Source organism: Panthera onca, chromosome A2 (assembly GCF_046562875.1).
Source record: "Panthera onca isolate mPanOnc1 chromosome A2, mPanOnc1 haplotype 2, whole genome shotgun sequence".
NCBI classification, from domain to species: domain Eukaryota; kingdom Metazoa; phylum Chordata; class Mammalia; order Carnivora; family Felidae; genus Panthera; species Panthera onca.
The window spans coordinates 155,501,703-155,529,296 of record NC_138340.1 but is presented as its reverse complement, the minus strand read 5'-3'; the positions used below and the strand labels follow the sequence as shown (position 1 = coordinate 155,529,296).

The 27,594-nt window shown below is 48.0% G+C and overlaps 1 protein-coding gene and 1 long non-coding RNA gene across 2 annotated transcripts in view; both read right to left on the bottom strand.

The window, feature by feature from the left end:
* Positions 1–771: 771 nt before the first annotated feature.
* Positions 772–27,594, bottom strand: part of TMEM178B (transmembrane protein 178B) — a 357,133-nt gene continuing 330,310 nt past the window's right edge. The window contains exon 4 of the mRNA XM_078438541.2: positions 772–1,902. Coding sequence (XP_078294667.1) covers positions 1,652–1,902 — 251 coding nt within the window. The 3' untranslated portion in view covers positions 772–1,651. The remainder of the gene's footprint in view (positions 1,903–27,594) is intronic.
* Positions 20,260–22,468, bottom strand: LOC132679604 (uncharacterized). The gene is made up of 2 exons (XR_009610245.3): positions 22,234–22,468; positions 20,260–20,667 (listed from the first exon to the last, which is right to left on the bottom strand). It is a non-coding gene; the product is annotated as an uncharacterized LOC132679604 (long non-coding RNA).

Here is a 27,594-nt window from a genome sequence, read left to right as displayed (position 1 = left end):
AGCTTCCACGACTCTGGCTGACATGGTAGTTCGCCGACACCTGCAGGGCCAGTGTGCTCGAACGAGCCTGAGACGTCGGGCTGGATTTATGCCACCTCTGTTTGGGGGCTAGCCACTAAGATGGCTATTTGGGGATGCATGGCCTTGAATACCAAGAGGGTAAGGAAGAAGATGGAAAGAGTCCGGAGTTCGCCATTAATTTACACAATATCATACAAACTTGAGCCCACGGAGCATGGAGATGCTCTCTCTGCACGTGACCCATTTTCTTTCATCTGTACAGAGGTCGCCCCCAGGAGAGGGGTGGATGTCCAGTGACAAAGGACAGCTTCCATGATGGGGAGTGAAGATCTGGTTTGGTACGTACTTGTACAACAGCAACAGAGGCAATGTTCCTTCTCCCTCCTGAACCATGTTCCCCCTCTTCTCTCACAGCTTTGTGCCCAGCTTTGTCTTGAACTTCCAGATTTAGAGGACTAAATCCCGTGGCATCCCAGAACTGTGATGTGAAGGACCACCGGGCCCTCTGCCCAGTGATTTTGTTCTCAGTTCTGCCCTCTGGGAATTTCAGCTGCACTACAAATAATAGAAAAATGCAACACAAACAATAAAACCCCACACTCAGAAAACACCCACCACACGTACACACTCCAGGGATCTGAAACTACAGAATGGGCACCCACACTGGCCTGCCCCTCATTATTCCTCCTAGTCTCGGGACTCCGCCCTGGCCCATGAAACCACCACAAACGATAGACACAACAGTCATAATGAAGTCTTTCCATTTTAAAAGGTGAAAAGGAAAAAAGGAAACCACCAAAAGTAGTCTCACACACACACACACACACACACACACACGCACGCACGCACGCACACATCACAGCATTACTCCAAGGCTCCAATCTGCCCAGGGAGTGCAGGTGGGGTCGGGGGTAGGGCGGCCTCTTGTTTAACTGGATGTAAGGCAGCTGGAAGGTAAGACTGGGTTTTCTGAGCATCCACTGAAGTGTCCTTTTATTGACGTGGATCTTGCCCCTCAGCACGTTGTTCTCTCCCCCTTCCCACCTCTGTAACTTTGTCCAAAAGTTTGGCAACAAAGAGAAAACTTCCTTCTCAGTCTGTTTTCTCTTCCACTTCTTGTGTGTTGCTGGTGGGCCAGGAAGGGAATCAGAACAGGAAGATCAGGAGAAGTGATCTGCAAATGACGTCAAAGATGTGGTTACATTCTATGAACTAAGGGCTTTGTTTCTCTGCAACACGATCGGCGTTGGGGTGGTGTCCTCACTGCTGGCCCAATGGATGGTACCTCCTTCTCTACATCCGCGCCGCTTCAGACCACTGGCACTGTCCCTTCCCAGCCCACCACCCCATCCTCGTGAGTGATGGGACCAGGACGCTATCACAAGTGGTGATGTTCGCTCTGTCTTCAAAAAACCGTGGAGCCAAAAGTTAAGAAATGATGGAAGAGCCACGTGACGGGGACGCTTTCCCCATCTCGGTGATGAGGCAACACAAAGTCCGACGAGATGCGGGTGCCTGAGCCAACTCAACTCTACCTTGGCACTGGCATCATCTTGAGTTAGTTTTGTTTTATATATGTATATTATATATATATTTATATATATATATATATATGTATGGGTTTGTTTTTTTAGCACACTGTCCCATTCTCGGGTCTGGATTTAGGGCAGTTGGTCCTCGGGACAGGTTGGACAGAAGGGGCCAAGGTACAGAAGAATCCCGAGATTAGTGTGAGGCCCAGGCCCCCCCATGCACAGAACATGGACCATCCGTATCCATGGCTGATGTCATCGGGGAGTCCATACAGGTAGCGTGGGTAGCGTGACAGCTCAAAGTTGATTCCAGCCACACAGGTGCACAGTGATATGATGCAGAAAGTTCCTGGAGGGCAAGGCAAGGAACATGGGGTGGGGTGGGGTGAGGGAGAGGGAAAGGGAAGAGGGAAAGAGGAGAGAGAGGGAGAGAGAAAGAGAGAAGTGAGGTTGACAGCATTTTTCAATTTTCTTGAGTAGGCAAGGTGAAAAGACGCAGATATAAGCCACCAAGATCCATAGCTGGAAATATTCATGGAGAGGAGAAAAGTGTCAAGAGATCATGGCTTCCTCACTCTCCAATAATTGCCCGGTCTTGGAACAACTTGGGAAGTCTTGCCTGTGGGAAAATACTAAATAAGCATCGCAGTAGAGTCTCATGTGGGGTATGGTGAGGCAAAAGAGTATTCAATTCATTTTTCTAAAGCATTGAAAATTCACCATCTTTCTTGGGAGACACAGAAAACACACCCCACCCTCCCACCCGCTACTTGTTTACAGAGAAAAACAACGTCTATTCTTTCCTATATAAAACATTCCTATACGACATTGGGTTTTCCTTTAACCCATTCACCAACAAGTCACCCCAATCCTGGGAGCCCTTTTCCTTTTCCTGTAAGACAGCATCTCCCAAAGTTGGAACACCGACCCTCTGAGATATTCCTTTACAAAGGGGCAGCAGAGTCAAAACCTCTGGGAAACTCTGTACGTGACTTCTCACCATGAAGATGTATAGCCCACGGTAGCATAAGCTCATGCATCTAACCTAGTCTTATGAGTATTTGACAGACTTGATGGGAACTCTTCTTTTTAAAAAATTACTCCTGGGGCGCCTGGGTGGCTCAGTCAGTTAAGCGGCTGACTTTAGCTCAGGTCATGATCTCACGGTCCGTGAGTTTGAGCCCCGCGTCGGGCTCTGTGCTGACAGCTCAGAGCCTGGAGCCTGTTTCAGATTCTGTGTCTCCCTCTCTCTGACCCTCCCCCGTTCATGCTCTCTCTCTGTCTCAAAAATAAATGTTAAAAAAATTTTTTAAAACTAAAAAATTACTCCTACTAACCCTCAATGAGAAGGCTGCTATAAGAGAGAAAATGTTATAAAAATGTTATAAAAATTAAAAAATTTTTAACCATTGGAGATATGTGGCAAACCCAAAATGAGTTCAAGAGCTTTTCTTGGACCACCTGGGGGGCTCGGGTGGTTAAATGGTTAAGCGTCTGACTCTTGGTTTCGGCTCAGGTCATGATCTCATGGTTTGTGAGTTCAATCCCTGTGTCAGGCTCTGCGCTGCCAGTGCAGAGCCTGCTTGGGATTCTCTCCCCCGGGCCCTCCCCCATTCCCTCTCTTTCTCACTCTCAAAATAAATAAACTTAAAAAAAAAAAAGGTTTTCTCGATATTGGCTGCGTCTCACGTTTCTTCGGTCAGCAACTGATATGACGGCAATGGCCTGTGAAGTTTGAGAAGGCTGGGTTGGGTCAGTAGAAGAAAGAAAAGGGAGAAGCATATTTTTTAGGGGGCGGGGACAAGAGGAGGGGCATTATATTTATATTTATTATGAGACCTCTTGCTTCCTGATGGCCAAGTTTCCTTAAGATCCAACCTTTTTTCCTCCAGGCCTCAGGCCCATGAACTTGTGATAATTTCAGCGGTCATAGTGACAGTCGCTGTACCTAACATTTATTAAGTGTGTGTGCTAGGAACTGTGTTGAGTGCTTAAACATGTATGGAAACTTTAATTCTCTAAATAAATCTATGCAGGTCACATTATTATCCCTATTTTGTCTCTGTCCCTACTTGATGGAAGAAATCGAGGCTCAGAGAGGTTAAGCCATCTGTCTAAAATCACACAGCTAGTAACTGGTGGAGCTGGGCTATAAGCTCAGGCAGGCTAGTTCCTGAGTCTGTGGTCTTATCCTTCATGCTTAGATGGGTGCCGTACAAGGTGGGTCCCTCCTGTTGTGCACGTGGGTTCAAGATGAATTCTCTATCACTCAGTCTGGGATAGGGCAGTTTGGAGTCTTGGGTGGCTTATTAAAGCAGACTGCTGGGCCCTACCCCAGAGCTTCTGGTGAGTAGGTCTGGGTAGCACCTGAGAATTTAGACTTTTTTTTTTTTTAATTTTTTTTTAACGTTTTTATTTATTTTTGAGACAGAGAGAGACAGAGCATGAATGGGGGAGGGGCAGAGAGAGAGGGAGACACAGAATCAGAAGCAGGCTCCAGGCTCTGAGCCATCAGCCCAGAGCCCGACGCGGGGCTCGAACTCACAGACTGTGAGATCGTGACCTGAGCCGAAGTGGGACGCTTAACCGACTGAGCCACCCAGGTGCCCCGAATTTAGACTTTTAACAAGCTCTCGGGTGATGCTGATGCTGCCGGTCCAGTGACTACACTTTGGGACCACTGAGTTAGAAAAAGGTTTTAGTAGAGAAAGACGAAACTTAATAGTCCAACGTTCAGAGAACGGAGAAAAAAAGACAAACGGGCAATAAATGTGAAAAATGCCCAATTGTGCCAATAATCAGAGACTTGGAAAATAAAGACATAGTAACAGAAGATAATCGAATCGGTGCCGTTTGGGTTTTCGTCTTGCTTTTTAATGATTATTTCCAAACCTAGTGAGGAAGCAGCAAAATGGACCATCCCATAGACTCTGGGGGAGATGTAAGCTGGTGTTTCCTTACAGGAAAGTGATCCTCAAAATATTCATACATTTGACCTAGTGACTTCCTTCTAGATTAAGAAAGGAATCCCACCTGGGAACAAAGATTTAAATACAAAGATGTGCACGTGGCGAAGGGTGGAACTGAGACGTGGCAGTTGGAGGGGCCAAAGTGAGCCTCAGATCCGCGGTGAACACTGCTTTTTGGGCTGAGAGGTCTGAACATTAGGCCGAGTGAAAGAAGGTGTTGAGGCACTTTGGTGGCTCCGATCTGCATTCCCAAAGACCGCGAAGGAGCCTGCTACAAGGACCTGGAAGAAGGGAGATGGGGGCTGGCGTGGAGGGAGGAGGGCGCAGTGAATACCTGTTCAGTGAACACTCCTTCTAGAGGCAACGTAAAGTGATGTGTCAGGGGGGACCTGGGCTCAGGAGCCCCAGAAATAAAATGGGTGCCTATGTGTGCCTGTGCAGTGTTTCTGTGTATGTATATGTGCATGCACGTGCATGCATTTGTGCACAGTGTGTGTATGGGATTGTGCACACGTGTGCATGTGTAGTGACAGCCACTATGTACAAACACGTGTGGCAGCATCATTACCTGGCAGAGCAGGGGTCCCAAACTTCAGGGAGTTAACAAAGCAACCCAGTCTCTCCTGCTGTGCACTGGGGCTCAGATGGAATTCTATGATAATATCTACACGGACTAGGTCTCACCTCGGTCCTGCTGAGTCGGCACGTCTTGGGGAAGAGGATGGGAAACTTTTGGTTCGTCAGGTGACTTCCGTTGATCAGGCTGGTGGGACCCTTGGGTTAGGGCAGAGGGCCTTTGTGTAACCTTGAGACAGAGCCAGGTGAGGGGAAGAGGAAAGGTGGTCCAGAAGGAAGGGGGCAGCCTGTGGGGCAAGGCCAACGAGAGGGTGACAACCTGGAAGTGTGAGAACTAAAGAAAAGCTGTGTGTGACACCAGTTTCAAATAATCCAAATGCCAACAAACCAGAGCTGGCCTTCTGTGCCTCAAGAAGGCTCCTTTTACTGCCTGGCTTGGGAACCTGAGTGTGCACAGATACAATCTGCTAAAACTTAGATTAAGGACAGGAAAAGTGTGTGTGTGTGTGTGTGTGTGTGTGTGTGTGTGTGTGTGTGCACGTGCATGCATGTGTGCTCAGTTCAAATCCGAGCTGCCGTTGAGATGGCGAGGCACTTGGCACCATGGATCTGGAGCCTGATAGAAAGTTCTGAGCTAGAGATGTGGATTGAATCATCATCCTATAAACTGAAGCTGTGTGTGTGAGGAGGTCACCCACTGATTTTATATAAATCTACAAGATGCTGTAAAGAAATGGAGACACTCCTTATCATCAAAAGGTACACTATCCTCCCGATTAAATCCAGTGATTTGTTCTGGGGGAGAAGGTTGACCTCGAGTAGTTTTGATCTTCCTGAGTTGCCAGTAGCTGAAAAATGTTGACACATGCTGTTTTAATCGTGTATTCTGCAAGTACAGTGGACAGGACACAAAGGATGTGGTTGCTACGTTGAGAGTAAAGAGCTTAGGTCTGTGTGGAGCTAATTACCAATTGGAAATGGCCCAGCCTGTGGATAGCATACATCTTGTTGGGTTACGTTAATGGAGTTAATAGGGGATCTTCTAGCCTTAACTTCCTATCCGCTCTTCTGTGACTTTGGAACCTTTTGAAATTTCTGTTAGTGCTTGTCCATATTGCCCTTGACGGGAGAAAACTTCTAGGGGTCTCACGAAAGAGGGCCCTTTGAGCCAACCATCTAAGCGACTTGTTAGGAAACTGTGTGTGAAAAAGAGAGAAGACTGGAAACAGGTTCTGTTTCCACATAAGGCTACTGTTTTCTGTTACAATCAAGAACTTAATCGTTTTACATATCTCTGTACTTGTAAATTCAAATTTGAAAATGCACATTAGTAATTAATGGATATTAATTAGTAATTAATGGATATTCACATGTATAGTAATTAATGGATATTAATTAGTAATTAATGGATATTCACATGTATATGGCAGGTCCTCCATCAATGGACTGAATGAATGATGTGCTGCCCTTGTTCCTCAGCCTAACAACAGACTTTGACAAACACCCACTGAGTCCCTTGAATCCCAGAGAGTAGAGGAGATGGGGACAAAGGTGGCCGAGCACCCTAACTGTCCCAGTTTTCTCAGATGATGAACTAAACTCTCAGACCTGTAAACTGGCGACTAACTGGTGAGTGTAGGGTGCAGACCCCGCCCCCACCCCCGCCACCCCCACAGCTCTCTGGGGTTCTCTGCAGAGTGAAGACAGATTCTGAAGGCTCCTGCTGGAAACCATGGATGGCAGTGGATAGGACGGCCTCCCCTCATTTACCCAAAGTACAGTGTGAGGTCCTCCCGTCCCCCACAGCAGTAGACTGGAGCCTCTGGGGCTAGGTCTCTTGAATGTGTCATTTTGTTCCTCATGAGCACTTATTGAGAGATAGGCGAGGATCCAAGAAATAATGCAGCATCACATCTTCTTAGGAATCCCCCCCGTCTGTGGTTTGGGGTTTGGGCCTAATTCCAATCAGATTCCTAGACTAACTGCAGTCAGAAAGAACTTTGCCCCGAGCTCTTCCCTCTGGAGCCAGGCTCTGCTGTGTGCTCCAGACCTGGCTGTAAGAAACATCAGGTGGAAAGCAGGCCAGGGAGGCAGGGACAGTGCCCATATGATTGTCACGTCTCGGTGACAGCAGGCCTGGTGTGGGAGGGGGACATCCCTGTGGCTGTGGGCTCTGTGACGCAACACAGCTCATCAGCAAGTATTTGTAGAACTGTGTTTATGCTAGATGATAAAAAGGAGAATAAGATATGATCCCTGTTCTTAAGAATCTTTAAATCTAAACTAAAAGAGATTTTTTAAACAAGCTTCTCATCTAGTCGGCGATAGAATTGAGGATGCTGTGACCACAGAACCGGACCCAGAGGCTGCAGTTTAGAGACAGCTCTGGGCCTCTACCTGCCCCCGCTTCCAGCAGGAAGATGGGGAGCAGAGCAGATGACTGTGAGGTTCCCCCCCCCACCCCCCATCATCCAGCCGTCTTTAGGAAGAGGAGGAATACCCCGTAGTGGGTGGTTAGGGTCAATCTCTGACAGAGACAATCAAGCTGGGCCAGGGAAGGTTTCCCAGGCAAAGAACAGAATTCCCGCAGACAGTACACAGAAGTGGGGGGCCTCACCTGGTCTGGAGCGTGTCCCTCCTTTGCCCTCAGTGCCCTCCTTGCCCCGGGTCTCTATGCAGAGATGACAAGGCAGGCCCGTGTGCCCCTGTCACAGAGCTTCTCACTTCCCAACTGCTCACTGCTCTAGCCTTGTCCAGCCTCCATCATTTCTCACGTGAGCGGCCGTAACAAGTCACTGCTGTCTTGCCTTCTGTTCTTGCCCCCGTAGAGCAGCCAGTGATATTTTAAAAATGTAATCAAATCATAATTCTCTCCCCTGCTTAAAACCCTCCAATAGCTTCCTATCACACTCAGAATACAAACCCAACTCCTTACCCTGACCATAGAACCTTATCTCAGTAGACCCTGCCTCCCCATCTGGCCTCATTTCTCACCTTGACCCCCACACTCTAGCCACAGAAAAGAGCATTCTGTGTCTCAAACTAGCTAACCGTCTACCCACCCCAGGGACTTTGCACTTGCTGTTCTCTCATCTGGGACGCCCTTTTTCTAGCTCTTCTCAGATCTCAAATGTCATCCCCTCAGAGAGATCCTCCCTGGCCTCCTTCTAAAATTGTGCCTCCCCAGTGGTTTTCCAGCTGTGCCCCATGGAGGTTCTCAGGAGAGGGAGAGGGAGTAGAAGAGGATCCAGCCCTCTCTCCTCTCTTTGGCCAGAATAGCCCTGCTTTGATGTGAGTCCATGTGAAATTCCATTTGAAGAAAGGAGTCCAGTGATTTCAGCATTTCTGAAAAGCACTGGGCTCATCCATTCACAAGGGGGCCTCAAGGTACGTCATTACAGGGACTAAGCTTTGGACAGCAAAGTCCGATGGCTGCCCCCGTAGTTGCAAGTCTATGCCTTTGGCGGCAGAAGCTAATAGGTCTCCGCTCTCATCGCTGCTGGCCCTGGAAGGGGCCTCCAACTCCTACTCAGCCCCGCCCTCCAGGCAGCCAGCCCCGACTCACCAGCTGGTTGGAAGAGAAACGAACTCTAATTACCCCTCTCTGTGCCAGGACCCTCATTCGCAAGGACCCGGAGTTCAGGAAGTCCAGCTAGAAGAGAAGCCACCACCCCCTGGAACCCTGAGAGCCCGCGCTTGAAGACCCCCTGGCGTGGAGGGAACACTCTCCAGCCCCCTCTCGTGTCCCTATTTGCAAACCCCACCTGGAAAGGACGGCCAACAGGTGGGAGGAACTACGTAAACATCATGTTTCCTTCTCATTGTACAAACAAACCACCTGTTTCTTTTAATGACTGTTCCAACCTGAAGCCCCTTCAGGACTCACGACCACCTTGTAACCCCCGGCCCCGCCCTGGTCGCACCTGCCTGTGTCCTGTCAGTCCCCGGCAGGCCGAGGACAGGGCCTGCTGCCCGCCCCGTCCCCAATCCCCTTGGCTCCAGGCACAGCTGAGACTCGAGTGGGGGCGAGGGAGGAGACGGCTTCCGCCCGGCCTGCCAACACCAAACACAGCTTCCCCATCCACCTCCTCCACATGGCTGCCATCTCTAATTAGCACTCCCTGCATTGCCAGATATTAGATTCCAGTCTCCCTGCATCCCTCCCCCCAACCCTGAGCTTCAGTTTCTCTGTTGGACAACTTCCCCTTGCTTGACATCTCTTCCCTGGGTCTCCGAGCTGCCTCTTGATCCCAGCTCCATGCCACCTGTCTGTCCCTCAGAGGGACTTCTCCTCCTCTAGTCTTTGTACAGTCAAGGTTCCCAGCTCCCCTCTTCTGCCAAGTCCCTCCTTCTGGCAACTTCACCCTTGTCTCCAACTTCAGCTACCACCAGGACACGACCGATTCATAGGATTATGTGATATTATGTGACACCCTGTACTATGTCATTATGTGTCCCCAACCCCAGGGACACAGTATGGATGGTCAAGGTATTCCCTGGCTACAGGTTTCCAGCCCAAGTTCCTGTAAGCTCCTGACTTCTTTATTCTTTGGAAGCCTTGCTTCCCTAGTAGGGTGACCACCCATCCTAGTTTGCCTGGGAGTCGGCGGGGACAGGGGTGTGTCCCTGGAACGTGGGATTTTTATCCTCAAACCAGAAAGTCCTGGGCTAAGTGGGACACATCAGTCACCCTTCCTACAGGCTCCCTCACAGTCCTCCCCATTCGGGTCCCAATCAGTGATACTGCAGCAATGACACAAAGTAATCCTTGCTTGTCAATTCAATTAGACATAATGCCTTCACCCAGCACAAGGACGGAGACTCCGGTGCCTGGAATGTGTTGCTAATGTTAAGAAAACACCATGCTGGGATTGCATTGTTTGGGGTTGGGGGCTGGCAGCTAAGTCTGCCACCCTAAAATGTTGCCCAGGAACACTTAACCAGCAGCCCAACAATGGTCCCATCCCAGCACCACCTTAAAGTTCAATTATTTTTAAGCGGCTCTTCAGAGTTCTGGTGGAAGCTTCCTGCTCAGCGCACCCTGGAGCACGGATTGCAGGTGTGTAGGGTGTGACCTGGGCCTCCCTGTGTGGTGGCTGCTGTGTTAGCACACACAGGCAGGGAGGGGAGGACGTGTGTCTCTGCCTCCCTGTAGGGACCGTCAGAAATGTCTCGGTAGTAATGCCACAGCAATGGACCTGTGTAGAAATCGCATCAAAACTGAGGCCTCAGATTAGGCAGCAGCAAAGCTCTTATTAATTCAAGAGGCCATGAGCCAGGAAACTGAAGGCCTCGAGAAGGTTCTCCCAGGAATCCAGGGCAGTTACATATTCAGTGCACAGGCACCTTCCCAAATGTCTATTCCTTATGGGGCCAAGTGGTACCCAAAACTTCACTGGACATAATTTCTGCAGCTTTCTGGGGCAGGAGATCCATCTGCGTGACATTTTCTGCTCCTGGGAATGAGGAATGACGTCTGTGTATCCCTGGCCCTCCCACGTTCCTGTGTGGCTTCGTGGCCAAAGAGCCCCTGGTCTGACCCGAGCCCACTAGCTTGCTGCAAAGTGGTGACTGCAGAGGTGCCCTCGTGGGCGTGCAGGTCAGGGACATCTGGGGAGCAGCCCAAGTCCTCCCTCAGACACTCCCCCGTGAGCCCCTCTCTGATCTTTAAAACCATAAAGAAGCAAATCAGCAAACAGAAAAAGGATCCCTCCTCCTCCAGCAGCAGCGAATGCACCCTAGGAAGCTGGTGTCCACTAAACCCTTCCTTTGCGGAGATTAAATGCCTCGGCAGCATTGAGCTCTCAAGAGCTCTTTATAGCTTTGCTCAGACCTGCACGGAATATAAATTACGGTTGAATGATACACCATCGCATCAGCAGCAGCCAACAGGCAGGTCACGTGGGGTTTTCCATCCAGGGTGCCTTAAGGGTTCGTTGGGATGAGGCATGGAGTGGTGACAGGCCCCCGAGAACACACTGTGAGGCATGGCGCCCTGAGTTCGGACACAACCATCCATCATTCTGGAAGCTGTGCAAACGCTCCAGGCAGAGACACTGCAGGCGTGCCGCCACACCCCCACCCTCCCGGGCAAGCAGCGTGTGTGTTCCCGGGGTCGTGCCTACGTGCTACAAGGCTGTTCTTTGGGCATAATCATGCCATGGTAATGCAACATCCCCAGCTCAAGCACTGAAAGGGACTGGCCCGTGCATACAGGTTGGCATCGGTTCTAAAGACAATGCTTCCAGATTCCTAACATAGAACCTGGAGTCTTATGCTTTAGTTTTTGCATATCCACAGGGTGGCCTCCAAATCCGGAAGCACTGGTGTCACGGACCGAATTGTGTCCTTGCAAACTTTGTACATTAAAGACCTGACCCCTGTGCCTCAGGATGTGACTGTATCTGAGACAGGGCTGTTAAAGAGCTAATAAAGGTAAAATGAGGCTGTTAGGGTGGCCCCTAATGCCAACTGACTAGTGTCCTTACAAGAAAAGATTAGGACCTACAAAGAGACACCAGCCAGCTGTGTGGACAGAGGGAAGGCCACGTGAAGGGGCAAGCAAGAGGGTGGCTGTGTGTGAGAAAGAGGCCTCAGAGGAGACAACGCCACTGATGCCCTGATCTTGGACTTTCAGCCTCCAGGACTGTGGGAAGATAAATTTCTCTTGTTTAAGCCCTCCAGTCTGTGGAATTTTATCTTGGTGGCCCTAGCAATCTAATGCAACAGGTGAATACATAATAAGTGGCTTATTACCATATCATTACAATCCATAATAAAATAAGATCACCTACGTTTCCCGACTTTATAGCCACCCTGTAGCTAAAACAGGCATCTCAACATAGCCCTATAAAACAACAGGTGCTGGGCATCTTCTGGTTTTTGGCCCCCACCTCATCTTCCTCACCTATGTTATCTGTGCTTACTCTCACTCAATACCCACCAATCCATTTATTCTTTTGGGTGTAGATTTAGATTTGATCTTAAGAGCCGTGGCTCTTGCGGCCTCTACGCCAAGGATGGAGCCTTTGCAAACTTGGGCAAATATCTAAAGGGCTGAACAAATGAAGAGGCCGTTGGTGGATGTCCACATGCTTTTTGTGGTGGGAATTTACTGAGATCAAAGAACCTCTGTCCATTGACCTTGACTGGAGACAGACATTTCCGCTGTCCTCCCGGTCTACCCAGAGTCCACATAGCCACCCCTGATGGTCCAAGCCAAGTCCCGTCTCCCAAGAAGCCTTCCCTGAACATGCCTAGCATTAAGATTATTCTCATTTTTTCTGGTCTGGAACAGGCAACCTGACAATTATAGGGTCCCCCCTCTTGTTCTCCATTCTAGTTTGTGTTCAGCTAGACTGTCATTTTCTCCAGAAGTGGTGGGTAGTGATGTCTCTTGCATTACACACAGCACCAAGCATGAAACTCCATGTCACTGGGAGAAATGGACTTCCAGGCTATAGGGCTTTCCAGTGAAAATATGGGCTTTGAAACCTAGAGGGGAAGGAAGGCGACACCATGCCCGGTCCTCCCACCCTTCATCCTCCTATACCGTTCTGCGATGGCTGAGGGGTTTGCACACCCACGCATGTGCTCACCTACCCCTGTTTTAGTGGGCACCTTGGGTTTCAGGAAGCGTTTTTGTATTCACAGAAATTCAGCATTGGAATAATACCCTCTCTGCAGGATTATTTTGAAAAGCGATAATAATAAATGTGAAAAGGCTTACAGAAGTTAAAATTGCTTTCTATATGTAAGGTATAATATTAGAAATGGAAGGCTTTAAGTGAGGGTGAAGAAAAATCGTCCTGGAGGACGAGAAAAAAAATGTGACTGCTGTTTCAGTCTCCATCACCCACTCCATTTCCCCCCAGCCCTGCTCCAGGGTAAATACTACACCAGGAAAAAACGGCCCTTGACAGAAACCAGAAGAAGAGCTCACTCAGGACTCTTCATTCTATGGACTTGGTTAAACCAGAACCTTGGCATTTGGAAGATCTCAGAATACATTTCTGAGAAGGATCATCCTCAGAGGGGGCTCAGAGAGGTTATGGCAGCCAGCAGAGGTCACGTGACAACCTTGGTGGGTTTGCAAAGCAGCTTGTAAGCCTGTGGCTCAACCAGGATGGGTAAAAGGGAGCAACCCTGATAGCAGTGTTGGGATCACTATTTAACAGGAGTTGGGGACCTTTTACAGGTGCCACAAAGCTTCTGATCTGGTTCCTCTGGAACACAGAGGTGGCATCTACAGTTATCCCACACTTATTCATTAAACATCTACTATATAGTGGACTGTGAGAGCTATATTTTTATTATTTTTAGTCTGCATGACAATTTCCTTTCTTCCTTCTGTTAAAATCCACCACCATTTGTTCTCATGGGAAAGCCATGATTCATTCAGACATAAGCACCTGATATAAGCCAAATCTTGGGTGTTGTATCTTCTACTCCTCTTGAGGTTGTGATTACAGACATGCGCATATAGATGTGAGTTATACATATATCTATATTTTGCCCACCTGCCCTTGGATATTTCATGCTTCATGGAGCAAAAAGTTGGGAATATCTGAGGTGGGTGGTCCGTGGAGAGCTATGAGCTTTCTATATGGCAGGCACATATCTACGGGTGAGAAAAGTCCTAGGAAGACAATGAATCAAGAGTACAACATCACATCTTTCTCAATGTGAATCTTTGGAGCTTCCTATCCATCTGGGTCTTGGTTCAGAGCTGAGAGTTGGTGGGATCCAACTGGCTTCCTGACTAAACTGAGAGTGGCATCTACAGCTGTGCAGAAAGGAACATTCTCAAGCTGTGAACAGTGAGCTTCCAAGAGTAAAGCCACTTAGCGCATGCCATCTTCCTGCCGCTGCTTCTCTTTTCTTTCCTTCTCTTTCTAGGCCAACTCTTTCTGATGAATGACAATGGTCCACAGAGCAAACTTGGAGAACCTCTAGGATGGAGGGCAATCTTGTCCTGAGTTTCTTGCTCGGGACAATGCTTGAAGGAATTCAAAACCTCCTGAAGATCATCTCTGATTCCTGGTTGCTCTACTCATTGGTCTTCCAAAGTAGTACACGAGGCATTTGCAGAAAAAGCCACATCACCCCCCAGGGCCAGCATGAAGCCGGCACAAGTAGATGTATCATTACCTATGAACTCCTGTCTTGGTGGTCTAAGGCTCTCCTGGCCCAGAGGTCCACCAAGGCAGCCTGTACCAGCTTCCCAGTAGGAGAACTGCAGCCAACAGGGGGTTATGCATGGTGGAAAGAGAACTCCACCAAGAATCAGAACATCTGAGTTCTGGTCTCCTCTCTGCCCATGAAGTGGGCAAATCACTTCACCTCTCTGGGCCATGATCCCTCAACCACACAATACAGAGGATGGAACCAGATCTCTACAGTCCTTCCAGTTAAGCGATTCCCTGGCTCTTGGTATTGGGCTAAGTAGGTGCCCTTCTCTCTGAACTGCTCTAGGACCGGTTACCAGTTATTTTGTCACATGTGAGCCACTTGGAGAGAAGTTACTGCTTCTCACCTCCTGACATGCACAGAAGGGCTGGTGGATGAGACCATTAGATGTCATTACTCGACATCAATGTGCATATGAGGCTCTGCTCTAAATTGCCATGATTGTAAATGTGGAAGGATTGGGACCCAGCTGTTTAAGTGCCTGGAAGAAATTGGCTCCTGAAAGAAATCTCTCAGGCTTCTGCCCTATCTGATCCAAGCCAATGCCATGTTAATTAGGAGAGGAAGAGGCTTAGGGTGGGAGTCAGAAGATCAGGCGAGCCTGCCACATGGTGTGGTTTATGTTTCCATATGCCTGGCACATTTGTCAGCTGGCCCCGGCCTTTCTTTGAGATGATGTCACCTCATCACTGGGTCACTGAACACATATATAGTTTCACATGGATCAAACACTGATATGTAATATTTATAATGTGGCAGGCATTGTTTCAAATGCTTTTAATGTTAGCTCTTTTAATCCTCAACGCAACTTTATGAGGTTTGGATAAGGGAAGTGAGGCATAGAGAGGTTAAGAAGATTGTGTAAGGTCACACAGCAAGTATGGGAGCCAGTAATTTCAAATCCACGCTTCTGACGCTTGTTATGTTGTCTCTCATTTCTCGTGCATGTGGATTGTCTCTGGAGCTGGACTGTAAGCACAGAAGCTTCTTCCCCAGTAGGGCTCTCTACTCGGTGGTGATTCATTCAATCAGACTTACTGACTAGATGATGAGATTGGGAGAGGAGCCCCTGTCATGACTAAGTGCAGCCCCAAGGAGGTTCTGGGTACCACACAGACTCACGGCTCAGGTAATAAACTCTTGTTGCTGAATTCTTCAGAGAACTTGGAAAACCTATCATAACCTGTCATAACATGGCTTTGCTCCTTATCTGGGCCACTTAGAGGGGTGAGCTTCTGTGGAGGAACAGAGGTTTTCTATGAGGTGTAGGGTGGGCAGCTCAAGAAAGGCAACGAATCAAGACAGCATTAACTTTCTTTCACTTCCCAGTTGGCCAGAAACTAAACCCAGTGGACAGAGGAAGCTGGTGGCCAGAACAGGACCCGCAGGAGCTCAGTGTGGATCCCAGCCCGTCAAAGGGGTCTTCCCTCCCACCAGCATCTCCTGGCTCATGAACGGGTCTCAGCCTGGGCACCTCTTTTTCCTCTTTTCTCTTGGAGATTTGGAGAGTGATAATTACTCATCTTTGCTTGGTGAATCCATACTCTAGTGAGGAAAGAGTCACAGGAAGGAGATTGACAGGGCAAAAACATGTCGGCTTTATAAGGCTAGCATGGCAACCGTGGCCACATTCAAGTGCACCTGTACCTTCCCTCAGGCTGACATTTTAGGATGATTTTCCTAGAGGAACATGGAGGTTTACAAAGCAGATACACTCACCTAGAAGTGTTGACTCACACTGGTGAGCCTCCTGATGCCAGCCTGGGCCTGGGGCCTCAACCCAGGAATTCTGCCCAATGGAGGAGCAAGCAGGGGCAGAGGACCCAGGTGGTGCTGAGGTCCCACAAGCTCGGCCTCTTGACCCAACCACACCAGAGAAGTCAGTCCCCTCTTCTCTTGGGACTTGAAGAGAGCCTTGAAAGGTAGCTTGTCCTCCTGAAGAGAGAAGCTTCCTACTTTATGGACCCTGATGGGAATGCTGAGATCAAAGGAAAGAACACTGTCCAACCTCCCCTTGGCCATACTAACTTAAGGACCAGAAGCAGCTGTGACCCAGAGGCTTCTGGGAAACGTGACTGCAATGGAACTTGTCTGAAAACGTTAAGAGCTGAGCCCGAAGGGGTAGTTTCATTAAATGAAGTGTAGCCTGGAAAAGTGGCTGAATCTTTAAGAAGCTCCTAGGTTTTGTTAGCGGGGGAAGTGGGAAGGACACAGCTATTGGCATTCCTCTCTAGCCACGGCCAAAATTAGGGGATCAAATATCATACTAGACTTATATTTTACCTTCACATAAAGCAGCTTAAGCATTTTTAGATAAAGGGATTTTTTTCTTTTTGCTTCATTCACGACCGAGTTTAGTTACACAGAGATATATAAAAAACGGAAATGTATTAATGACATGTGAAATCCTAAACGAGAAGGGATAAAAACTTGGCATACTGCTTCTGGAAAGTGGCCAACTCTTAGTCTCTGTGCAGGCTCAGGTGATCGATGGCATGAAAGCCCTTTGAGGACAACAGTAAGGGCAAGTTGACTTGATTCTTCCTTCGGCCTCAATCACTACCTCCCTTTGAGGCTGCTCCTGAGTGTTCAGCACAGAAAAATCCTCTTTCTCTGTGCACCCACCGGCCCTCTGCTATGGCACTGGTCATCTGCCTCCACCATGGCCTGGGTGGCCGTTAAGGACAGGAGCCATCCATGTTTTTGTATGTATGTCCTGGGTGCTACCACATGACTAGCATTCAGTAGGCACCCAATTAATGTTTAGTGAGTTGAATTTAGTTTGTAAAGCAAATAATTAAGAAGTGCAATAGAGCTGTCTTCAAATATTTGAAGGACCTTTGGAGGAAGATGGTCCTGACTTTAACTTACATTACTTTAGCAGAAAGGACCCAAGTCCAAAAAGTCAAAGTTTAGAGAAAACATATTAAGGTGTTTTTGTTTTGTTTTGTTTTGTTTTGCTTTCGAGAGAGAGACCGCATAAACAGGGAATAGGGACAGAGGGAGAGACAGAATCTTAAGCAGACTCCATGCTCAGTGTGAAGCCTGATGTGGGACTTGATCCCATGACTCTGGGATCATGACATGAACTGAAATCAAGAGTTGGATGTTCAATGGACTGAACCAGCCAAGTGCCCCTAAGGTTTAAAATAAGGAAGAGCTGGGGTGTCTGGGTGGCTCTGTTGGCTGAACATCATCTGACTCTCAATTTTGACTCAGGTCATGATCTCAAGGTCGTGAGATTGGGCTGAGCTTGCTAAAGATTCTCTCTCTGCCCCACCCCCACTTGCACGCATGCTCTCTTTTAAATGAAATAAGAGCAAAATGACAACAGGAGGAGCCAATAAGGAAGCGGCCCCCTGCTACCATGGAGACTTTCACCCAGAGGGGAGACAGGAAATTATCTAGATTTCTGCTCCCAGGATACTCATAATGAGGTGAGTGCCATCAAAATGGTACAAAGTGATGTCTGAGTTCAGAGGCAGAGTCTGGTTTTAGTGAAGCTGATTCAGAAAGTTTTACCCTATGACCCAGCAATAGCACTGCTAGGAATTTACCCAAGGGATACAGGAGTGCTGATGCATAGAGGCACTTGTACCCCAATGTTTATAGCAGCACTTTCAACAATAGCCAAATTATGGAAAGAGCCTAAGTGTCCATCAACTGATGAATGGATAAAGAAATTGTGGTTTATATACACAATGGAGTACTATGTGGCAATGACAAAGAATGAAATGTGGCCTTTTGTAGCAACGTAGATGGAACTGGAGAGTGTTATGCTTAGTGAAATAAGTCATACAGAGAAAGACAGATTCCATATGTTTTCACTCCTAGGTGGATCCTGAGAAGCTTAACAGAAGACCATGGGGGAGGGGAAGGAAAAAAAAAAAGGTTAGAGAGGGAGGGAGCCAAAACATAGGAGACTCTCAAAAACTGAGAACTGAGGGTTGATGGGGGGGTGGGAGGGAGGGAAGGGTGAGTGAGGGGTACTGAGGAGGGCACCTGTTGGAATGAGCACTGGGTGTTGTATGGAAACCAATTTGACAATAAATTTCATATTAAAAAAAAAAGTTTCTAGAAGATGCTGAGTGCACACTGAGCCTCGAGGAAGTGGAGGCCATCGGCAAGCCTAGCAAGGTGGCTTGGAGGTGGGCAACGGCAAGTGGTCTAGAGGAAGCCCAGGATATGTGGCTGAAATGGAGTCTGAGGCAAGACTGTGGTCAACGTTCAACTCCCGGCTGGTGCCGCCGACAGACATGGAGCCACAGAATGTTTTCACCAGAGCAGTGACGTAGCAGGAGGCATATTTTTATTTTATCTATGTTTTTAAATGTTTATTTTTGAGAAAGCACGAGTGGGGGAGGGGCAAAGAGAGAGGGGGACAGAGGATCTGAAGCAGGCTCTATGCTGACAGCACAGAGCCCAATGTGGGGCTTGAGCTCACCTGAGTCCCAAATCGGACACTCAACCAACTGAGCCACCCGGATGCCCCACAAGGTGTATTTTTAGAAAGGCAGAGTGGTGTAAAAGTTGAATTAAGTGGCAAATAGAAGAGATAAACATCTATGCGATACTTTTCCTCTGCTAGATTGCTTTTCCTGTATACTATTTCATTTCATCCACACAAAAACCATAGAGGGTAGGCAGCTCTGTTTCAGTTTTACAGATGAGAAAATGGACACTGGGAGTTTGGTGACTCAGTGGTGGGTCAGAGGTGTCCACCAAGGGCTGAGTGACCACCACTCTGCCTTAGTAAGAAGGGCCCCGGTGGCACTCGGGGAGTGGATATGGATGAAAAAGCCACACAGAATATGGCACAGGAAATATTGGCAGATGTTGACAATTGCTGCTAAGGTACAGGTGACACTGCAAAAGTGAACAATGACTCAGAAGTGACTGGGAGACTCCCCGTGCTGAGGAAGGCCAGAAAAGCAGCTCATTTCATTAGGGGAAAGGAAAGGACAGAAGCTGATACTTGTCAGGCACCTGCAGTAGGCCGGGCACTTAACACATAGGCCAGAAACATAAAGCACATGCATACCATACACAGAGAAAGCGCAAGTCTAGTCCTAGGCATGTTTGAGTTTCCAGAAGGGTGGAGATGTCCAGTGAATAGTTAGAAACATGAGGCTGGAGCTCAGAACAGGCCATTCCATACCATTTCCAGGCTCGTCTGTGCAGAGATCATTACCACTGTGTGAGGAGATACTGGTGCCAAGGAGGCATGTGTGTAGGGAAAAAGAAAAGAACACCGAAGGTCAGATTTACAGGTGAAGCAAAGAGCAAAGGAAGCAGAAAAGGCCCAGGAAAAAGGAAAAGTCATGAGTGTGCTGTCATGTAAGACAAGAGAGTCTGAAAACCAGAGACAGGTAAATCCACAGGAGCTCAGCAAGAGGAGGTTCAAGGATAGGTGACGGGCAGAACAGCCAGGAGGAAGCAGGTCTCCAAGAAAGCAGTTTCTGTAACATGGTGGGAACAGAAACCAGACTTCAAGAGATGAGGGAGGTTGGTGCAGAGCTATAGAAGTGATAAGATTATTCTTTTTGCTACATGAGCCCCAAGCTTTGTCTTTGGTCTCAGAGCATATGAAAAGGTAAGGCCCTCAGCCAAAGAGACTCATTTTCCTATTCCTCTAGGAAATATCCCTTGAACAGAATCAGGCTCATCTTTTCTGCCCCCCCCCCCCCCAAGAACAGTAGTCTTCATCTACCATGACAAGAGGTCTGTACGGAGTCAGCTCTTACCCTATCAGGTGATGAGCTGCTGGAGGCTCATAAATGTGTCAACAACTTAATTTTGATTTGAGAGAGAGCACTGCATGGTAAGTACAAACCCAGGCTTCAGAGTGGAATAGATCTGAGGTGGAATCCTTGGTCTGGGAACTATGTGACTTCGGGCAAGGTACTTAAACTCTCTAAGCCAGCACTAGCAACTCCAAAGAAGGTAAGAGCCAGTGATAAACTGAGCACACATGAGTAAAAACGTAGGAAGTGCTATTATTACAGGCCGACCATGTTCAGTGTGTTCCACTTCTCAGTTATTTCTCAGCACAATCCTAGAAGGCAGGTACTATTTTGCAGATGGTGAAATTGAGGCTAACCTTCATCGCATCTGGACCTGATGCTTTTGGTAACACTTTGGTAGTAGAAGTGACTCCCTTCATGGCTTCTCTACCCCTCTCTTCCTGTCTTGCCCCCCAACGAACACCTGCCTACCACTGGTGGGGGGCAAAGAGGAGCCCTCCGCCTTGCTGGTGGGGGCAAGGAGGACCCCTGCGCCTCGGGTATAAACAAAGGCTTGCCAGGAAGCCTGCATCTGCCTTGCTGGTTAATTCCTCAGGCTGCTGTTTTGTCCCAGGTGGGCTCACCAAGTATCCTTCTCTTTAATTCCACGCGTCCCAGAAACAGAGAAAAAAGAGCGGGGATTAGTCTGAAGACCTTAGTTTAAGGTTCTACCATTTACTTAATCGCCTGACCCTGTGCTTGTTTTGTGGCTCTCCAGGCCCAGTTCTACAAAATTAGGGCTGATGGGAAGATGCAAAAAAATAACGTTGGAACAAGATCTACCAAGGATATGGCAGAGATGCTCTGAAATGTGAGCTCTTCCCTTCCCCGGTCTGCCTCTTCAGGTGGTTTGAAGGTCCACTGAGACCATCCCCTCCCTTTGGAGCTCCGTGAACTTCAAGTGTCACCCAACTCATAAGTGACCCCCTTTCTGCCCTTTTCTGTGTGGCCAGCACCTCTTCCCTAAGAAGCTGGATGGATAGATTGAAGTCTCCTTGTCTTCTTCGCTGCTGAAAATCCAGACACAGAATTCTTTTGTTTTTAACATTTTTCAATTTAAAGGTGTCTGTCATTAAAAGGAAAACAGCTCTATTATTACACTAATTGGCCTAGGTGTCTGATTCTTCTCGAAGATTGTGAGCAACCCCAAGACACTGAGTTTTATCATCCACAGTGCCTAGTACCCTAGTACTTAGCGGGTACTTAACAACTGGTTATTTAATGAATAATTCACACTGAACGGGTTCTAATGGTTCATTAATGTGGCAATGGGCTCCCCTCTTTCACAGCCACATCTTGGACATCCTTGATCTTCTGATGGCTTCTATAGATAGGGAGAGTGTATTTTCCAAAGCCCAAGTCAAGACATGTGGTATGGGACAGGATCTGATGACAGGAAAGTGTATTTGAAACCAGGAGACTTCCAGAATGTCTGGGAGGTAGCACAGCTTCACACAGGCCCTCATTCTCCAATTATTTTATACTTGGGAATAAAATGCACATCATTACCCACCTGTCCTCCCCAAAGCCCAAGTTCTGTTAGGATGGAAAGGATTCCTTTACCCTCTCTGGGGCCATCTTCATAAACCCTTTCCAGAGTAATGCTTTAGGGCTTTTCTGGAATCACTTTCCCATTGGTACGCCCTAGGCCATTGCCAGCCCCTGCTAAGGTGCAGAGAGCTGAACAGTCCAGCCTTGTCAAGCCCCTCCCCATCCCATCCACAAGGGGCACGCTGCCCTGGGTTCACAGGTGTGCCTGCCCGCCCTGCCCCCCAGCTCACTGATCCAGGCCAGGTCAAGTCAGCTTTTGGGTACCCAGAGAGCATGGGGACCCTAACTCCTGTGTTCACACAGTGCATTTCAGCCATCCAAGTGGTGGGGGTGACAAGATACCTGGCGGGGGACAGAGCTCCCCTCCTCCCTTTCTTGGGTCTGGCTATTTCTGCTGCAGCTTCTCACCTGTCCTTAATCCCCCAGGGCAGGAGAGAGGAAATTCCTCATTTATATCTGCTCCTCCCTTTTGTTTCCCCAGGAGCAGCTTTTATGCCCACTAGGAGGGGTCTCTCCGTTTATTTCAGGAACCAGCATTTTTCTTTGATTTATGATTCATTTCAAGAGCCAGAGGCTTGCCTGACAAGTTCCCTTTCTCTGAAGCTTGCATACGTCTGTAAGAACATCCTAGAAGAGCCATAGGGATGGAAGCTTTTGAAGCTGCTTTAGAAATTACCTAAGTTTCCATGGCAATCAAGCACTGTGAAGTCACCACCACATTCTGGGTCTTTCTGTTTCCACTGAAAAGGCTGTTGGAGAAATCTGTTCTTTCTCAACAACCCTCCCCCCCACCCCCCCACCCCCACGCCACCTCAGTAATAGAGATGGTCTTCCAGCGACCCTGCCCTCTCTCTCTTCTCCTGCCTGCCCTTCCCCCATCCCATTCTTGTAACAGTCCATTGTCTGCAAGCAAAGACCCACAATTCAGGGCAGCAATGTGATTATTTCTACCCCAGGAAAAACAGGGTCGTCTTACCATGATAGGAGGAGACCTTAGGACATCAGTCTCCTTACCTGACTCTGGACTATACTCATTGGATAACTCAGACATGTCTGAGCATGTCTGTGTCAGCAGAGGCAGGCCAGTCAGGAAGGCACCAGGCTGAAGAGAAATCACTCATTCTGAGTGAGACCCCCAATCGCCCACCCCATACTCAGCCTAGACACTGAACCAAAACCATGCCTTACTGTCTAGAGTAACCCAACTTTGCTATATTCCCTTGTCTCCTTTACACTTCTGGGTCTGTCCTGCCCGCGTAGGATTAAAAAAAATTTTTTTTAATGTTTTATTTATTTTCAGAGACAGAGAGAGAGAGGAAGAGCAAGTGAGCAAGCACGTAAGGGGCAGAGAGAGAGGGAGACACAAGCAAGCTCCAGGCTCTGAGCTGTCAGCACAGAGCCCAATGCGGGGCTCGAACTCACAAACTGTGAGATCATGACCTCAGCTGAAGTCGGACACTTAACTGGCTGAGCCACCCAGATGCCCTTTTACATTTTTAAAAAAATGTTTACTTTTGAGAGAGCGAGCAAGCACGAGTGGGGGAGGGGCAGAGAGGGGGACAGAGGATCTGAAGCAGGCTCTGTCCTGATAGCAGTGAACCCGACATGGGGCTGGAACTCATGAACTACAAGATCGACCTGAGCCAAAGGTGGAAGCTCAACCGACTGAGTCACCCAGGCACCCCCGTAACTGACTGGTTTTGATTATTCATTACAGGAACTTCACAAAAGATCCATCAACTTCCACTGAAAACATTGACAGTGTGGGCTCTTAAGATTTTTTCAACCCTGCTGTTTCCATCAATTCTAGACATCATCAGTATTTTCAACCAATCTCAATCAAACACCTGCACTGAAATAAAGGCCTTCAAGCAAACTTCTAATTCTCAATAAATTCTGACCTTACCTTCCCGCTCTGAGACCCTCCCAGTTTTGCAAGGTGCCGTTGTCCCCTACTGCAATAAGCAACAAACTCAGCTAGTCTTACCAGCAGCAATGCTAGTTGTGTGGGCAATGCTTGGGGAGCCAGCTTTTGATTAAGGAAAGGGGAGCACATGTCTATGTGATTATTTGGTCATCAAAGAACAGAGGTGATTTTAAGCACAGCAGAATTGGCCTGAGTTAGGGAAAACAAGGTACTGTAAGCAGAAGAGAGGAAAGACCTGACTTCTCAAGACCTTCTGAAGCCCCTGAAGCAAAGGGTTGCCATGCCCGGGTCTCAGGGAGGGTGAGTGTGGGACAGTGATGGAGGCAGAGCTGGCTTCCTGGGCATGCAGCCCGCATAGTTGTGTGCTTGTTTTAATGCTCTGCTGTCACCATCTTGGAATTTGTAATGCTTAAATAAGGAGTCCACGTTTTCATTTTGCATCAGGCCCCACAAATTATACAGCTGGTCCTGGTTGCGGGAGTGGGGGGAGGGGGATGCTTCCAGATGTGTGACAATGCAACATTTTCAGGGGCATGTGACAGTCCCCCTACTTTACCTGGCCACCCTGGGGCACAGACATCATGCCCCACTCACAGGAACTGCCATGGGAAGTTGAAGAAGCTCTAGCCATCAGCACCCCAGAAGGAAGCCACCTCACTGATAAAAGCCACATAATATCAAGTGATCGCCTAGGAGAGAACCCCCAGGGCAATCTGAAATAGAAGGAAGGCCAGAATGAGGGATGATGCCCCCTCGATCTTCAAACCCATTAGCATTGCCTCCAAGGCCCTACATCTGCTCTGTTTGAGGGAATACCTCCATCTCGCTCGGTTCCTGTTACAACTGTCCTCTTGCTTAACTTCCTTGGACCCACCAGGCTCATTTCCATCCCAAGTCCCTTGCATCTGCTGTGCTGTTTGCAAGGACTGATCCACCAAGTCTTTCCAGGAAGACTTCCATTCAACGGACGAGGAAGACTTCAGTGAAGGCTTGAGAGGCCTTCTGCCTACCCACTGCCCCCTCGTCTACAGCAATGCCCCATCACTCCCTTCCTCCCTCCCAGCTTTCTTTTTCTCCACAGAAATGTCCCGTCGTCTGGCAACATATTATATACTTAAAGTACTTGCTTATCTGCCCCTCCAACAAGAATGTAAACTCCATGAGGACTTTGCCTTATTCCCCACTCTAGCCCAAGTAAACAGTGTCTGTCACAAAGGCAATCACAGTTTATTGAATGAGTAAGTAAGGTGGTGATTAACCAGAGAGGCATGATCTGTTCAAGCAATTTTATCTTTATCATCCCATGGAATGTGTCTCTGCATGGCGTTGGCAGTGGTGGGATAAGACTGTTCAGAGCAGTGTGTCACTGAAGGTGGCTGTTTAAAAAAAAGGTAGCTAAAACAATAATATCTCAAAATTTTTCTGAGAACAGCACTAGGAATTGTCCTAAGCCCTTCACATGAGTGAACTCTAGAATTCTCACAACTGCTATGCTTCTGGTAGGTACCATCATTAGTCCTCTTTACAGATGAGAAAGTTGAAGCAACACATGGAAGGTGGTTAAGTAACTTTCGTAAGTCACGAGGCCAGTCCAAGGCTCCGTTAGTCCTGGACTAGTTTTTCATGACAAAACTATAATTTTCCCTTTTAGTTGCATGATTCTACTTCCTGAACAAAGAAAACTTTAGTTAGGTGGTGGGGAATGGAAGGAAGGTAGCTCACGGTCACATGTGCACAGGGACATCCAAGAGACGAAGGTTGGTTCCTCCCATGACATCTCATAGATACCTTCACCGTCCACCCTACTTTCCACCTCCTTCTAGGCTCTGCTTTCTGTCTTAGCATTCCCTTCCGAGAATTTAATGACAAAGCTTCCCCCGGTTCTGGAGACTATGTAGCACCGTGGCTTTGCTGAGTGTTTGGTGGGCAGGTTGTAGGCATCCTGGTACGGCCTTCACTGACCAGACTTGGGTTTACAGGACCAAGGCTGCTTACTAGTCTCCTCTGAAGTGCAAATCTATAACGGAGGCAGGTCCCCTTGGGTAGCAAGGACGGAACTCCTTCAGATTTTTTCCAGCTGGAACTCCTTCGGATCTGTTCCAGTTCTTCAGGTGAAAGTGAAGCCCTTCTGTTGCCTGGGTTGCTGGAGTGATTGATCCTGGCCACTCGTTCTACATTAGGTAAATGTGTAGGTTATTTCTTAATCCCCCTGGCAATGTGTCTCCTCCCTCAAATGTCTTTGTTGTGAATGTAATTATCAAATGCTAATAAATATTCAAATATGCACCTTCCAAAAGGCAAGATTTATTCCAGGGTATGAACTAGTTTGTGAATCTCTGCTCAGGATTTTATAGGAAATGTGGTAAGACAAAAAGCCAAGAGGAGAGTTGTGATGATCTAGTGAAATCTCACATGAACCTATAAAAGCAGTTTCGCAGGGTAAGTAGATGGGTTTTATGCCCTTGTTTGGTCACGGTAGATTATAGATACTTCTCTGCCTATTAGAATGGACTTCACTTAGGGCATACATATAACAGTAACAGCTACCGTTTACTGAGGGTTTTATAAGCTTTGCAGCATGGTAAGTCATTGAGTTATTGAATTTACTCTCTCCTCCAACTCAGAATATCTAATTTATATGGTCTCCCTCTTCTTACCCGTGAGTCATGAAGTAATAACCCACGGTCATGAAGTTGGAGGCACGGTGCCTCTGGGACTTATAGAGGTGCAGTCCTAGCCACATTTCTAAGTAGTGCTGGAACTAGGAGTGACAGTGGGGGGAGAGGTTGATGGGAGCCCTGGATGTTGTTGTACTTTGTGGGCATCCCCCAAATCACGTCATCACCTAATGGCCATAGTCTCCCAGGAAAAACACCTATTGCCTCAGACTTTCCATTTTAGGCTTGTAAGTTCTCAGAATTGCTGGGCCTTTATCAAGGTTTTTGTCTATCAGAAGAGGAGTATCTGGGGGTTAACTGTACAGCTGAACCGCTTTCCGGTGAGCCTAGTGGAAGGGGTGACATCTGGCCTCGCTGGTGTGCAAACCACTGCAATCACTCAAACTTGATAGCTCGAGCTCCTTCAGGGCATTCTCTTCACTCCCCTTGACTGACTGGGAAGGTAGAAAAAGGCCACACTGGTCACAGGTGGTAGGAAAAGAACCTTTAATGATTTCCTTTTCCCATTACCACCTGTGCCCTCCATTCTGGCCATGATCTCCTCTAGATGCCCCTTTGTGCTTTGAGAAGGGAAGAAAAGAAAGGGAATGGAGTGAGATTCTGGGACTGGAACCTGCGTGGAAGCACAGCCTGGAGCCGTGCCAGGGTGGGAAGATGGGTGTGGGGCCCGGGGTCATGTGGACCTTTAACACGGAGCCGAAAGCCCACGCAGCAGGATGAACTTCTGTCACAGGCCAGCTCTGGCTCCAGTGCTGCAGCTCACTAGCTGGGGGGCCTGGGACAACTGACACAACTACTCTCATCTAGGGACACAGATGGTCGATCACAGTGGATGGTGTCTAAAGTTCCTTCCATTCTTGGCACTCTTGAGCCCCCATTAAAGACAAAGCGCTGCATGAATTCATGTACAATGCATACCCTACTTCCAAAGGGAATTTAAGACATTTTATAACAGAAGTATAGAGACCTTGGGACTGTTCAAATAAAGAGAGAAAGAGGATAAGGAATCCCACAGAGGGGGAGCAGATTAGACCAGGAACAGAAAATAAGGGAGCGTACTTTTTCAAGGAGAGCTGTTCCACTGAGACAAAATACTTTCTCTCTGTTGCACACAATTCATTTTTGCAATGCACGCATTCAAAAGATATTTGAGAGTGCAGACACTGTTCTCAACTTGGGGGATACCTTAGAGAACAAGGTGGGCGAGGTTCTGGAGCTTACATGTTAAGTGGGGGAGAGAGGCAATGAACAAACACACTGCAGACACCTAGGGCCCAGATCTTGGGTCTAACACCATTGTCCAATAAAAGGAACCAGGGCTCCTTGGAGAAATGGCTCATCCTAGGTCTGGGCAGGAAACATAGGTGA